At 47.0% G+C, this 12,980-nt stretch overlaps 1 protein-coding gene across 1 annotated transcript; it reads left to right on the top strand.

Moving 5' to 3' along the window:
- Positions 1-8,429: 8,429 nt before the first annotated feature.
- LOC135828923 (large ribosomal subunit protein uL5-like) lies at positions 8,430-10,264 on the top strand. Its single transcript, XM_065341355.1, has 5 exons — positions 8,430-8,507; positions 8,618-8,759; positions 8,849-8,955; positions 9,403-9,645; positions 10,133-10,264. The coding sequence occupies exons 1-5, from the start codon at positions 8,499-8,501 to the stop codon at positions 10,193-10,195; spliced, it is 564 nt and encodes a 187-aa protein (XP_065197427.1). The 5' UTR covers positions 8,430-8,498; the 3' UTR covers positions 10,196-10,264.
- The last annotated feature ends 2,716 nt before the right edge of the window (positions 10,265-12,980 follow it).

Consider the following 12,980-nt stretch of genomic DNA (forward strand, 5'->3'; position numbering starts at 1 on the left):
TTGACTCGGTGTGAGTGGTGGCCACTACGCCATCCCCTGTGCTGTGTACATGTAATGGTGGGTGTGTTTTGGCTCATTGTGTATACTGGTATACGGAGTAGACGTGTTGTGACTCGCGTGTCCCGAGATCAGCTTGTGCTGCCTACTGGCGTGTGTGTGTGTGGCTTTAGCTGCGTGGTGTAGACCAGGCTGAATAGTGGCGGTCAATTCTTCAGCCTTGCAAGCTGTTGAATGGTGCAATCCCAGCACAAGTTGCTATGGCTTCTGCTGTAGCATCGCTATCATCGCCTCCGGCGATGGGCGTCAAATGGTCAATGGTGTGCCTGCGCCTGTGTGTCCATAAAGTTGCACTTGTGTGCTTGGCTCGCCCATTGCATGGTGATGTGCTCACTGTCCATGATCTGGGCACATTATCCGACTGCATTGTCTGTTCACTCGGTTGACATGCCAGTGAGGGGACTGTGTTGGCCGCTTGCATGCCCGGCCGTGTCATCTATGTGTTTGTACATGTACGGGTCTGCTCAAGGACATCCAGTCGCGTCACTCAAGATTGCGCCTGGCACCATCTCGCAGCCCAAGTGTCCGCAGGTCTAGCGCTGCGCAACGCCCGCCGTGTACTTTTAAAGTTACATGACTGGATTTCACTGAACACCACTGCAGTTGCAAGAGTGGGTGACCATCGCCGGGAATCGTAGCATCACGGGATCACAGTCCCCGGACCGATGTGCATCTCGACCCCGGATTTGGCCGTTCTACGCGTGATCCATGGTCTCTGCAACACTTGACCATGCCCGTCAAGAGAGTCCTAAGGGTGAAGAAACCGGCCCGGACAAGCGATGCCATAATTATGCGAGCATGTAGAAAGTGGTCCTGCCCCAAGGGTGATTGTAATGGGCAGCCCGGGGTCAAAACACAATATCATAATTATAGCTACAAGTAACAATCAAGTGAATACCTTTGCAGTCATTGCAACTTTGCGTACCGGTATAACGACACTCGCCGGGTATAAGAAAAGTGTCGCGAAGTGTCCTTATACCCGAACGACAGTATTACAGTTAGATGGGACTTTGCTCTGGGCATGGAAATTCTGTCGTATTTTGCGAATTGTCGTTATTAGCGAAGTTGACTGTATATGTCATGAATAGACTCGGATGGAGAGTCAAGGATTAATTGATAGAAAAGAAAAAGGACCAAGGAACTACAAGTAACGCATTATCGCACGAGCTGATTTTTTAGTAGCTGGTGGTGTTCATTATTAGCGTTACTTGTAGTTCCTTGGTCCTTTTTCTTTTCTAAAATTGACTACATCTTTGTCGTTTCCCCTCGAGTAGTAGTTGAGTGTAGATGCTACTGTAAAAGCAGAAATTTTCGGTGGTGTAATATTTTCGGTATTCTCCAAAATCGGCAGTTCGGTAGAGGGAATTTTTCGGTAAAACCCGTTTTCCAGGTACGTGTACTAGTACTACATGTATACAGTATCGGTTGGTGCGTTTTATTATCGGTAAAAATTGTCGGCACCGAAGTTACCGCAAATAAACACCACCGAAAATTTCTGCTTTTACAGTACGTCTTTAATTCCTTCGTGATGGTCATCATGCTCTGACATTGCTGCTCCTGCATGGAGACTAAACATCATAGTGCATGCATGCACCGAGGGCCCGTGCAGTTTGTTCCGAGGAACGCATAGTATGTCCTCCATGCACATGCAGGGTTCTCGACAAAGGGACATAACGGGGCGCTGCGCCGTCCTTCATTTTTGCCCCCCTATCAAACTGAACGTGCCACCCTTTTGCAAGCATGATCGGCGGGTTCCAGTGGCCGGGGGGAATACATACATGGAATGGAATTAGTCGGGCGGTTGCTTACAGGGGTCGTTGAAAGTAGTGGCCAAAATGGAGGGAAATCACAAAACTTTGAGTGCGATGACCCCCCCCCCCCCCTCCCCTCCCCTCCTCACCTTTATTCTGGCTATCCCTGATGCATGGGGTTGAACAGAGATTCTCTCCGGCACTGGATTGTGGGTGTCGGTGATTTCTTGTAGGCCTGGCTAGCTTTAGGAAATGATCGAGAGAGCCACATGTGCAATGTCAAAATTACAGTCAGACCTCGCTTATCATCGAGCCGGTCCGATCATTGACGCTCCCAACTACTGATTGAATCCGTGGATTGATAGGAACGTCTGCAATATTGACCGCGGCACCAGGTGGCGAAAGCCGGCACTTTAATCTTTATTTCCACGATGGCCCATGGTCAATAGGGAAGATAATATGATACTTGTGTTGGCCTAGCATTTAAAGAATCCCTCGCGATCCGGAAGAAAATCGTCGGTTACCGATTACAGCCAGACCTTGCTTATCCGGTCCTCCTTTATCCGGATCCCTCGCCGCATCCGGAAGAAAGTCGTTGGTTACCGATTACAGCCAGACCTTGCTTATCCGGTCCTCCTTTATCCGGATCCCTCGCCGCATCCGGAAGAAAATCGTTGGTTACTGATTACAGCCAGACCTTGCTTATCCGGTCCTCCTTTATCCGGATCCCTCGCCGCATCCGGAAGAAAGTCGTTGGTTACCGATTACAGCCAGACCTTGCTTATCTGGTCCTCCTTTATCCGGATCCCTCGCCGCATCCGGAAGAAAATCGTTGGTTACTGATTACAGCCAGACCTTGCTTATCCGGTCCTCCTTTATCCGGATCCCTCGCCGCATCCGGAAGAAAATCGTTGGTTACCGATTGCAGCCAGACCTTGCTTATCCGGTCCTCCTTTATCCGGATCCCTCGTCGCATCCGGAAGAAAATCGTTGGTTACCGATTACAGCCAGACCTTGCTTATCCGGTCCTCCTTTATCCGGATCCCTCGCCGCATCCGGAAGAAAGTCGTTGGTTACCGATTACAGCCAGACCTTGCTTATCCGGTCCTCCTTTATCCGGATCCCTCGCCGCATCCGGAAGAAAATCGTTGGTTACTGATTACAGCCAGACCTTGCTTATCCGGTCCTCCTTTATCCGGATCCCTCGCCGCATCCGGAAGAAAGTCGTTGGTTACCGATTACAGCCAGACCTTGCTTATCTGGTCCTCCTTTATCCGGATCCCTCGCCGCATCCGGAAGAAAATCGTTGGTTACTGATTACAGCCAGACCTTGCTTATCCGGTCCTCCTTTATCCGGATCCCTCGCCGCATCCGGAAGAAAATCGTTGGTTACCGATTGCAGCCAGACCTTGCTTATCCGGTCCTCCTTTATCCGGATCCCTCGCCGCATCCGGAAGAAAATCGTTGGTTACCGATTGCAGCCAGACCTTGCTTATCCGGTCCTCCTTTATCCGGATCCCTCGCCGCATCCGGAAGAAAATCGTTGGTTACCGATTAGCAGCATACATGTATGTCATGCATACATACAGTATGTGTGTTCGATCATCCGGTTTCCTCGCCTATCCGGATAATTGTTTCTGGAAAACGGATGTGTGCGGTTATGCGAGGTCTGACTGCATGTAGCGATACCTCGGGACCATCGTTTTGTTCTGTGGCGTGGTACAGTCAGACCTCGCTTATCTGGTCCTCTTTTATCCTGATCCCTCGCCATCCGGAAGAAAATAGCTGGTTACAGATTTACAGCATACGTGATGCATCATCTAAAATAACCCGGTAATCCGGTTCCCTCGCCTATCCAGATAATTTTTGTGGAAAACGGATGTGTGCGGTGAAGCGAGCTATGACTGTACCTGCATGTGACCGGCGTGACACAACACCGGCACCTATACTATAGTCAGTCAAGTCGTATGCGAATCAGGGACTACCAAATCACGGTATTTTACTACTCCCTGATGCAAACATGCACGACACACAAACAGCCACATGTACACTGCTGTAATTTCAAAAAGATCGCAAGAACATTTTTAATTTTGTAAAAACGGTGAGCACCCTGGCTATACCAGACACTGTTACTATAATGTTGTGTCGGTCATTGAAGTCCGGTGGAATGACCGCCCTACTTTAACTGCCATAGCAGCGCGTTCACCCGTGAACACACGGTGCACAAAATAGAATCCAGCAGTGCTGACGGCCGCAAGGCCACCACCCGGGCCATGGCTACTTGACATTTCTATGGATTTTTAAATTGTCCACAACAACAACACAGTACAAGTACAGACATCGCTTAACTGCACACATCCGTTTTCCACAAAGATATCCGGATAGGCGAGGGAACCGGATAATCAAACATGTATGTATGCATGCCATATGCTGTAAATCGGTAACAACCGATTTTCTTCCGGATGGTGAGGGATCCGGATCAAAGAAGACCGGATAAGCGAGGTCTGACTGTTCCGGCGTATTTCCCCCAATTATAAGTCGCACTGGATTGTAAGCGACACCCCACTTTCAAGTTTGAGCAATGTTGTTTCAATATAATCACACAAGAAGGACGCCTCACTCGATTGTAAGTCCTATCTCTCTTTAGGCGGAGACGTTTGGTGTAAAATTGTGCTTCTTGTATTCGGGGGAAAGCAGTGCGTGTTACTGTTCTCGTTTGGATTCAGTGTAGGCGACGCGTGTGCTGTCCGCAGATTCGGAATTTTTAAACATAATATTAATACATGTACGCGCATACCTAGGTTATCCTGGCGGTCCGTAACCGAGGCACGAGCATACATGTTTGCATCAGACTTCGAAGTACTTAGTACAGTCAGACCTCGCTTTTCCGGTCCTCTTTTATCCGGATCCCTCGCCATCCGGAAGAAAATTGCTGGTTACCGATTTACAGCATTTGTCATGCATACATACAGTACGTGTGTTCGATTATCCGGTTCCGACCTCGCCTATCCGGATATTTTTTTCTGGAAAACGGATGTGTGCAGTCTTGCCGGCAAGGTCTGACTGTACAGTAGTTAACCGTTAGTGCAGCCCTACATCGGATCCCAACATATAGCTGAGCAGAATTGACCGCGTCTGTAGTACAGTAGAACGGCGAATTTTAGCGGGTGCATTTTTTGACGTTTCCTGAATCTGGACCAATTCAAAGCGATCCGAGTTCCGGGCGTTAAAAAGAAGGATGGGACTAGTACTATACTGTACATGCAAATTTTCGATTGATGCGGCAAAACGTTTTAGCGACAAAAATCCTTTCGCTGAAGTCGCTAAAATTAGCCGTTTTACAGTAAGCCCTCCTGTCGTGTAATGTACATGTATGCGGGAAGCATAGCTCATCATGGTTGTTTGTCCGGAAACGGAAAGCCTCTGTGCCTGCAGGGACCAGATGATGGTGTTCTGTGTGCACACGCTTCGTGTGACCTCAGCACTCGACTGCATTCGTGTGATTATGACTGCGTATGATCAAGAGTACATAACCCCCCAGAGTGTGCAACTCCCACATACCCTGCTGTCCCGACAGAATTTCAAGTTGACGTCATTATTTATGACGCAATGCTCCTTGCACCAGTGATATACAACATGTGTACGGGTGTCAACGCATCACACGTTTTTCTTTGCAATAATTTGTACAGGATCAGATCGGCTTCGCGCGAGTTCAGTCAACCACAGGTTCCGGATTCGTCTGATAATCCGTGTACAGTGCGCATTGCATCATCAAAATGACGTCAACTTGAAATTCTGTCGGGACAGCACCCATAGTCGAGTTGCACACTCTGGGGGGGGTTATGTACTCTGCGTATGATCAAGAGCAGAGAGTACAGTAAAACCTGTGTTTGCCGGACCCTGTACAAAGCGGACTTATCCTGAATTGACTGGACAGATCTTCATGCACCGAAAGCGCCGTCACCGGGACTGAGCGTACATTCCTGGATCAAGCCGGATCCTGTCATATGCATCAGGACAGATTCTGCTGCGGCAAGGGCGTCAGGTTAGGGAAGGTTTTACTGTACAGTAGAGTAGCGTGCCCAAGAACGTTGTTTCCAAAGGGTTCGCCTGAGACGTTCTTACAGCACGTTCTTAGAGCCAATTCGCACTGAATGCTTTTTGTTCCGAAAGCTACCAGAAAACGAACGCCCCCGTTCTCAACTTGAGGCTGTGGCGTTCTTAGCTTTCCAGGCTGGGCGTTCTTGGGATGTACCTTCTTCTGAGTTCGACTCTACTGTAGTAAATAACGATACTTTACCACACCCTGATCAAGAGTGCAGAAGGGGTAAAATCACGTTCTTGGAGTACGGGGCCAGCAAATGTGTGGTGATGAGTACTCCCCACCCTGATTTTTATACCAACGAAGCGATTTCAGGACAAAAGACAGTTTCTAAAGAAAATGAGACCGACTACCTGCCTGATCTCCTTGCTGCCACAACTGCATAACATACAGTAGAGCCGCACCGAAGAACGTGAAGGCCAAGAACGCCCAGCCTGAAATGCTAAGAACGCCACAGCCTCAAGTTAGGAACGGCGGTGTTGATTTTCTGGTAGCTTTTGGAATACATTGGATTCAATACGAATTGTTTCTAAGAACGTGTTATAAGAACTCAGCCTGATTGCTGTGAACAGCGTTCTTGGGCACGCGCCTCGATCGTATCCAGGGCTGGAGAAATGAACAAATAGACGTGGTTAGCATTTCACCGTTTACGTTAAATCCAACGATACTCGTACCCTACACCCAAAATACCGTCGGTTTGGCATCGCTTCGACGATAGAAGGCTCTGTTGACCGGGAGAAACAAACGGTAAGATTCCAACTACATACGTGTAGAGGGTGACGTGATGTCACAAGCCGATCGTTGTCAGAAACGGAAATGCTGATCAGGTCTTGTGCACGCACACACACACACACATACAGGCCGACGGTCGAAGTTAGGGTGAACGGTAAATGCTAGCCATGTTCTCAACTTGAGGCTGTGGCGTTCTTAGCTTTCCAGGCTGGGCGTTCTTGGGATGTACCTTCTTCTGAGTTCGACTCTACTGTAGTAAATAACGATACTTTACCACACCCTGATCAAGAGTGCAGAAGGGGTAAAATCACGTTCTTGGAGTACGGGGCCAGCAAATGTGTGGTGATGAGTACTCCCCACCCTGATTTTTATACCAACGAAGCGATTTCAGGACAAAAGACAGTTTCTAAAGAAAATGAGACCGACTACCTGCCTGATCTCCTTGCTGCCACAACTGCATAACATACAGTAGAGCCGCACCGAAGAACGTGAAGGCCAAGAACGCCCAGCCTGAAATGCTAAGAACGCCACAGCCTCAAGTTAGGAACGGCGGTGTTGATTTTCTGGTAGCTTTTGGAATACATTGGATTCAATACGAATTGTTTCTAAGAACGTGTTATAAGAACTCAGCCTGATTGCTGTGAACAGCGTTCTTGGGCACGCGCCTCGATCGTATCCAGGGCTGGAGAAATGAACAAATAGACGTGGTTAGCATTTCACCGTTTACGTTAAATCCAACGATACTCGTACCCTACACCCAAAATACCGTCGGTTTGGCATCGCTTCGACGATAGAAGGCTCTGTTGACCGGGAGAAACAAACGGTAAGATTCCAACTACATACGTGTAGAGGGTGACGTGATGTCACAAGCCGATCGTTGTCAGAAACGGAAATGCTGATCAGGTCTTGTGCACGCACACACACACACACATACAGGCCGACGGTCGAAGTTAGGGTGAACGGTAAATGCTAGCCATGTCTGTGAACTATCAGGCGCTGCAGGACCTGGTATATTGACGACCGCATATCACAACGCGGAGTATCAAACACATGTGCTGGTATGCATTGTACTAGTATCATATTATGATAGGTAAATCTACTGCAAAAAATCGAAACTGTAGCAACAACGCATTAATTTTCAATGTACACTGCACTGGCCTGCTGGGTTTCATTCAGAAAATTTTCCACTGTGTATTGTTACCAGTTTGGCCTCATGTTTCGGAGTCGCGGTGATGAGTCCACACAGGACGACATAGTGCTCTCCACAGACGAGAACTGTTGAATAATCCAGGGGTGCCAAGGACATTTTCAAATGGTGATTACTCAGCTCACTCCATGACCCATGGGCAAGCGCAAGCAGTGATGAGAACTACGCGAAATGCTGGTGCTTCATCCATCAATCGGCAGTTTGTTTTGCCGTTGGGCAGAGGAGCTTACGACTTTCCCGGATCCAAAGCCAATCTATTTCCACATGGAGGCCAGAATTCAGAAAGAACGAGGCCGAGAGGTCGAGGATAAACTGCAATCTGAAATATTTACCGGTATCTGAACGCAAAAAAAAGCATCAGCCAACAAAGAAACACTTCCAAAAATGTTCGGTTCTCACCAACATTTTGCAGTTCCAAATATTGTTCTCTGTAACCCCGTTTGTTTCTGTGGCCAAGTGAAAGTTTATTTCTTAATTCCGGTTTCTCTGCGATTTAACACAGCGTGATGGCACGGATCTGATTTTTTATTCTGGTTTACCTGTCAAATTCACAGCCAGAGCACGTGCGCATGTCGTCAGAGCGTTCGCGAAATCGCTGCTTTATCACTGCGCATGCGCAAAACGTTCTTTCTCTTCGCCCCCTTCCATCATGGCGCAGGTTAGTTGTTTTCTCTGCAAGAATCCTTCTCCTCCCTGAATATGAACCGTAGCAGCTGGAATGGACGTAGAGTGATGGACTGGTGTTCTATCGTTATGTGTGTTTCGTAGGAAACTAAGACAAATCGGATGCGCGACATCCGCATCCAGAAGCTATGTCTGAATATCTGTGTTGGTGAGAGTGGTGATCGTCTCACTCGTGCTGCCAAGGTGTTGGAATCCTTGACTGGCCAGCAGCCAGTTTTCTCCAAGGGTAATGGCGTTGGATCCCATCCTTTGTGTTTTTGAAGTTGTCCTTCAAGCTCTGTCGTCTGTCTGCGTGTCCTGTGTTCGTGAATGCAGCCCGTTACACAGTGCGTTCATTCGGTATCCGCCGTAATGAAAAAATCTCTGTCCACTGCACGGTCCGAGGCCCCAAGGCCGAGGAGATCCTAGACCGTGGTTTGAAGGTAAATTGTTGTATTATCTATAGAGTTATCTTGACTGGTTCCATGCTCGTGAAAGAATACAAAAACACTGCAAGTAAAGTCATAAAATTTTATGATTTTTCGTGAAATTTGTTGAGAATTTTCAACAATGGGTTCATTCACCACCACCTCCTTACAAACATTCAGACGAACAGTGTCTATCTTTTAGCGATCAATTAGTCCGAGTCATAGGATATGTACTGTAAATGTTTGGTCTGGAGCATGAGCTTTGCGAAGTTTCGTTGGTTGTACTCGCACATTTTCAATATTTTTTTGCGAAATAAATGATTTCATATCGTGTCGTGTGTGGCTATCCTCTCGCGGAAATGAAGGCTGTTTTTGTTAGCCCATGATTATTGTATGTAATAGGAATATAAGGGAAGCCATAGGGTTGACGTTTGCGACCTTGTTCTCTTCCTGATTGTATAGGTCCGTGAGTACGAACTCCCCAAGGAGGGTTTCTCCTCCATGGGCAACTTCGGCTTCGGCATCCAGGAGCACATCGATTTGGGAATCAAGTACGACCCCAGCATCGGTATCTACGGTATGGACTTCTACGTTGTCCTTGGCCGTCCTGGATTCGGCATCAACAAGCGCCGCCGTGCCACGAGCCACATTGGCACCAGGCATCTTGTCACCAGAGAGGAGGCCCTCAAGTGGTTCCAGCAGAAGGTACGTTGGTGTTAAAACAAAGATTTATCGGTATAATCCCACTTTGTGACTGCACCTCTCGACGAGATTGTGCTGCCCGTGTATGCTATAGCTCGTGTGTTCGTTTGACTAAATGTAGTTGTTTTACATGATAGCAAAGTCCGGTGTACATGGACTACTGGTGATGTTCCTGATTCGTGCGCATTGGTATGGAGTATTTCACTAAGGCATTCTGTCGGAGGTGCTGTGAATATGTACTAGTGCTCTTGGGCCTGATTTGTCGGTGATAGTCAGTATTGGTATGGAGTAGCTCACTACGGCACTCTGCCTGTTGGAAGTGGTTACAAGTTGTGGCATCGTCTTGCAGATATACTGTTTTAGATTATAACATGGGAAGAGTTCTCTTGTTTCCTTGTAATTGCCTTCCTTTTCCTCCGGCTTGTTCGACATTTTCAGATTCACTTTACTAACAGTACCTCATCGTATGTGTCTTATGTTGTTCACACAGTATGATGGTATCCTCATCGGTGGTAAGAAGAAGAGGTCCAAGGTTGTCCGCCGCCGCCGTTAGGTTTGTTCAGTTTCCTCGCCACTCTCCACACTGCTCCCAACGATGTCAATAAAACGTTCTAAAAAGGAATTATATAACGTATGTGTGCGTGTGGGGAGAGAGTATAAATCGCTGGGCGCTGTGCCTGTCCTTTCCTGTGACTTGCGTGCTCTTGGCTTTCTCAGCAAATGCACACAGTGTGCCATTGACTACCAGTCCGGGCTGCTACATTCTGCTTTGCTTACGTGTGTTCGAGGCAATGTAACATTGCATGTTGCGTTTCTGTGAACACTGGCCGAGGCGGTATGGAAAGTTTTCTTGAGGCTGCTGCCTTCAATGGTCATGTTGGCAAGGTGTTGTGTCTACAGTCAACCTTGTGTATGACAGCTCGCACAGCGCAGTCGTTTGACTGCATGCTTTCAATTTCGGGGGAATTTAATATTTCTCGTGTACCAAGGTTGATATTCACAAGGTTGATCGTCATTCGCATCTTGCCGAGTCTTGGATACCGTATAAAGTCTTGTATGAAAGCCGCGGCTTCTATGACTTTCTTGGTGAAATTTTGCAGACATGCTTCTTTGCAAGACAGGTATTTCTATGTATGTCAACACTAACACCAGGCTTGTGTGTGACTTGATGGGCCCAAAATTGCGGCTTCTATTCGAGGGTGGCTTTTATACAAGACTACGGTATGCTAAATAATTTAATTGTGCTGTCTCCAATGTGTGACTACAGTAGTATCGTGTGCCCAAGAACATTGTTTCCAAGGGGCTAGCCCGGGACGTTCTTATTTAGTCAGCGATATATGGCTGCGTTCTTATAGCATGTTCTTAGAAACAATCCGTCCTGGATTATGTATCCGATAAGCTGCCAGAAAACCAACACTGCTATTCTTAGCTTTAGGCTGTGGCGTTATTGGAATATCAGGCTCCACGTTCTTCAGCACGCGACTCCATTGCGCGTTGTATTGTTATGGACAGGGAGTCGTAAAATACCCTCCCTGGTTACAGTAGTCGTGCGCCCAAGAACGTTGTTTCCAAGGGGTTAGCCTGAGGTGTTCTTATTTTTCAACAATCTGGCAGCATTCTTACAGCACGTTCTAATGGGCCATTCACACTACGGCCAAAACCTGGCGTACGTGACGTGTTCGTCCGGATAGCTATGGCAACATGGACCGTGGCGGGAAAATCGTACCCCTGATACGAAAACGTATCCAGACCTCTGTACAAGGTTCGTTGTGTCGTTCCTGGCAGTGTGTCCAAAAGAAGCTGTGTGCACAGCTGTACGAAAAGCGTATACGTGCCTGTGTGAATGCACCTGCATGAAAACGACGTTTGCTAGTATGTCGTATTCCAAAACGTGACGTGTATTGTAACGTAGTTTGAATAGCCTATAAACAATCCGTACTGGATCATATGTATCCCACAAGCTGCCAGAAAACCAACACCGCCGTTCTTAACTTTAGGCTGTGGCGTTCTTAGAATTTCAGGCTGGACGTTCTTGGGCTCCACGTTCTTCAACGCGCGGCTCTACTATATGGAATCAAAAGTACATTGTTTTCTCAGTTTCTAGATAGATACAGTAGAGTCTTGGGCCGAAGGATGTGTACCATGAGATGCTAACAACACCACATTCTAAAGTAAAGAACTTTGGTGTTCGTTTTATGGAAACATTTGGAATACATAGGATTCAATGCGAATTTCTGAGAATGCAGCTGGTCTGCGGAATAAGAACTATTGAAATAAGTTGCAATGTTCTTGGGCGTGCGACTACTGCCGAATAGAGTCATGCACCCAGGAACGTTGTTTCCAAGAGGTTAGCCTCGGATGTTTTTATTTTATTAGCAATACGGCTGCTTTCTTTTAGCTAGAAAACGAACACTGTACTTTGCTTTACATTGTAGGCTGTAGTTTTCTTAGTATTTTGGATTGGACATTCTTCAGCGCGTGACTACTGTAATACGTCAAGAGTACATAAACTGTACTCTTGGTTACGTCTGTAGCTGTTTCAAGATTGTGGACTGGCTGGATTTGAGATACCGACCTAATGACGGAGAGTATATTCTGATCTGTTTGTGATGACAATATTTATTACCATTATTTTACGGTATAATTTTTTATTTGACGTGGTTATGACTGTACTCTTGACGTTGGCCTTTGTCCACGGACTGAGCAAAAAAAGCCTTGGAGAGTAGAGTTCGCACGAAAGATATACTGTAAAGCGACAAACTTTCGCGGCGCGCAAATTTAGTGTTTTCATAGATTGGGCTGATTCACGACGAGAAACTTTTGCGATTCTATCTATTCAGTCGGATCTTGTACTGTCTACAATCAATGTACGGAGAGGTTTGCGGCTTTTTATATTCGCGAATGTGTGGTGGTCGCGAAAATAGCGAAATTCAATCTCTAGCGAAAGTTTCTCAATTAATATTTACAGTAGTGAAAAGATGAAAATTATAATAACACCTCAACGCAAATGCGATGTGGGCTTTCATGATGTGGGCTCAGGTGTTCGCTAGACAAATGATTTAATTTTATTCTATCATCTCTGCGACTGGCCGGATGCGCGTACCAGTATCATCAACAGTTCATAACCCCCATCATGAACTCTTCTTTCGGATAGTTATGATGGTCATGAGGCCATATTGAGGGACATGAGCCCTTGTCTCTTGTCAGTCTTGATCAAAATCTGCCCTCCCCCCCCCCCCACAGCAGGGAGTAGTAAAATACCGGTATTTTACTACTCCCTCCTCCCTGACACAGCACGTCACACAAAAGCCCAAGATCAAAAAGGAAAGGATCTCATA

The sequence above is a fragment of the Sycon ciliatum genome, chromosome 12 (assembly GCF_964019385.1).
Source record: "Sycon ciliatum chromosome 12, ocSycCili1.1, whole genome shotgun sequence".
Lineage (NCBI taxonomy): Eukaryota > Metazoa > Porifera > Calcarea > Leucosolenida > Sycettidae > Sycon > Sycon ciliatum.

What these genes read in the sequence shown, in the direction of transcription:
- LOC135828923 (XM_065341355.1), top strand. An exon ending in TCCTAGACCGTGGTTTGAAG is followed by an intron (nt 8,956 to 9,402) that starts GTAAATTGTTGT and finishes CTGATTGTATAG; the next exon opens with GTCCGTGAGTACGAACTCCC. An exon ending in TCAAGTGGTTCCAGCAGAAG is followed by an intron (nt 9,646 to 10,132) that starts GTACGTTGGTGT and finishes TTGTTCACACAG; the next exon opens with TATGATGGTATCCTCATCGG.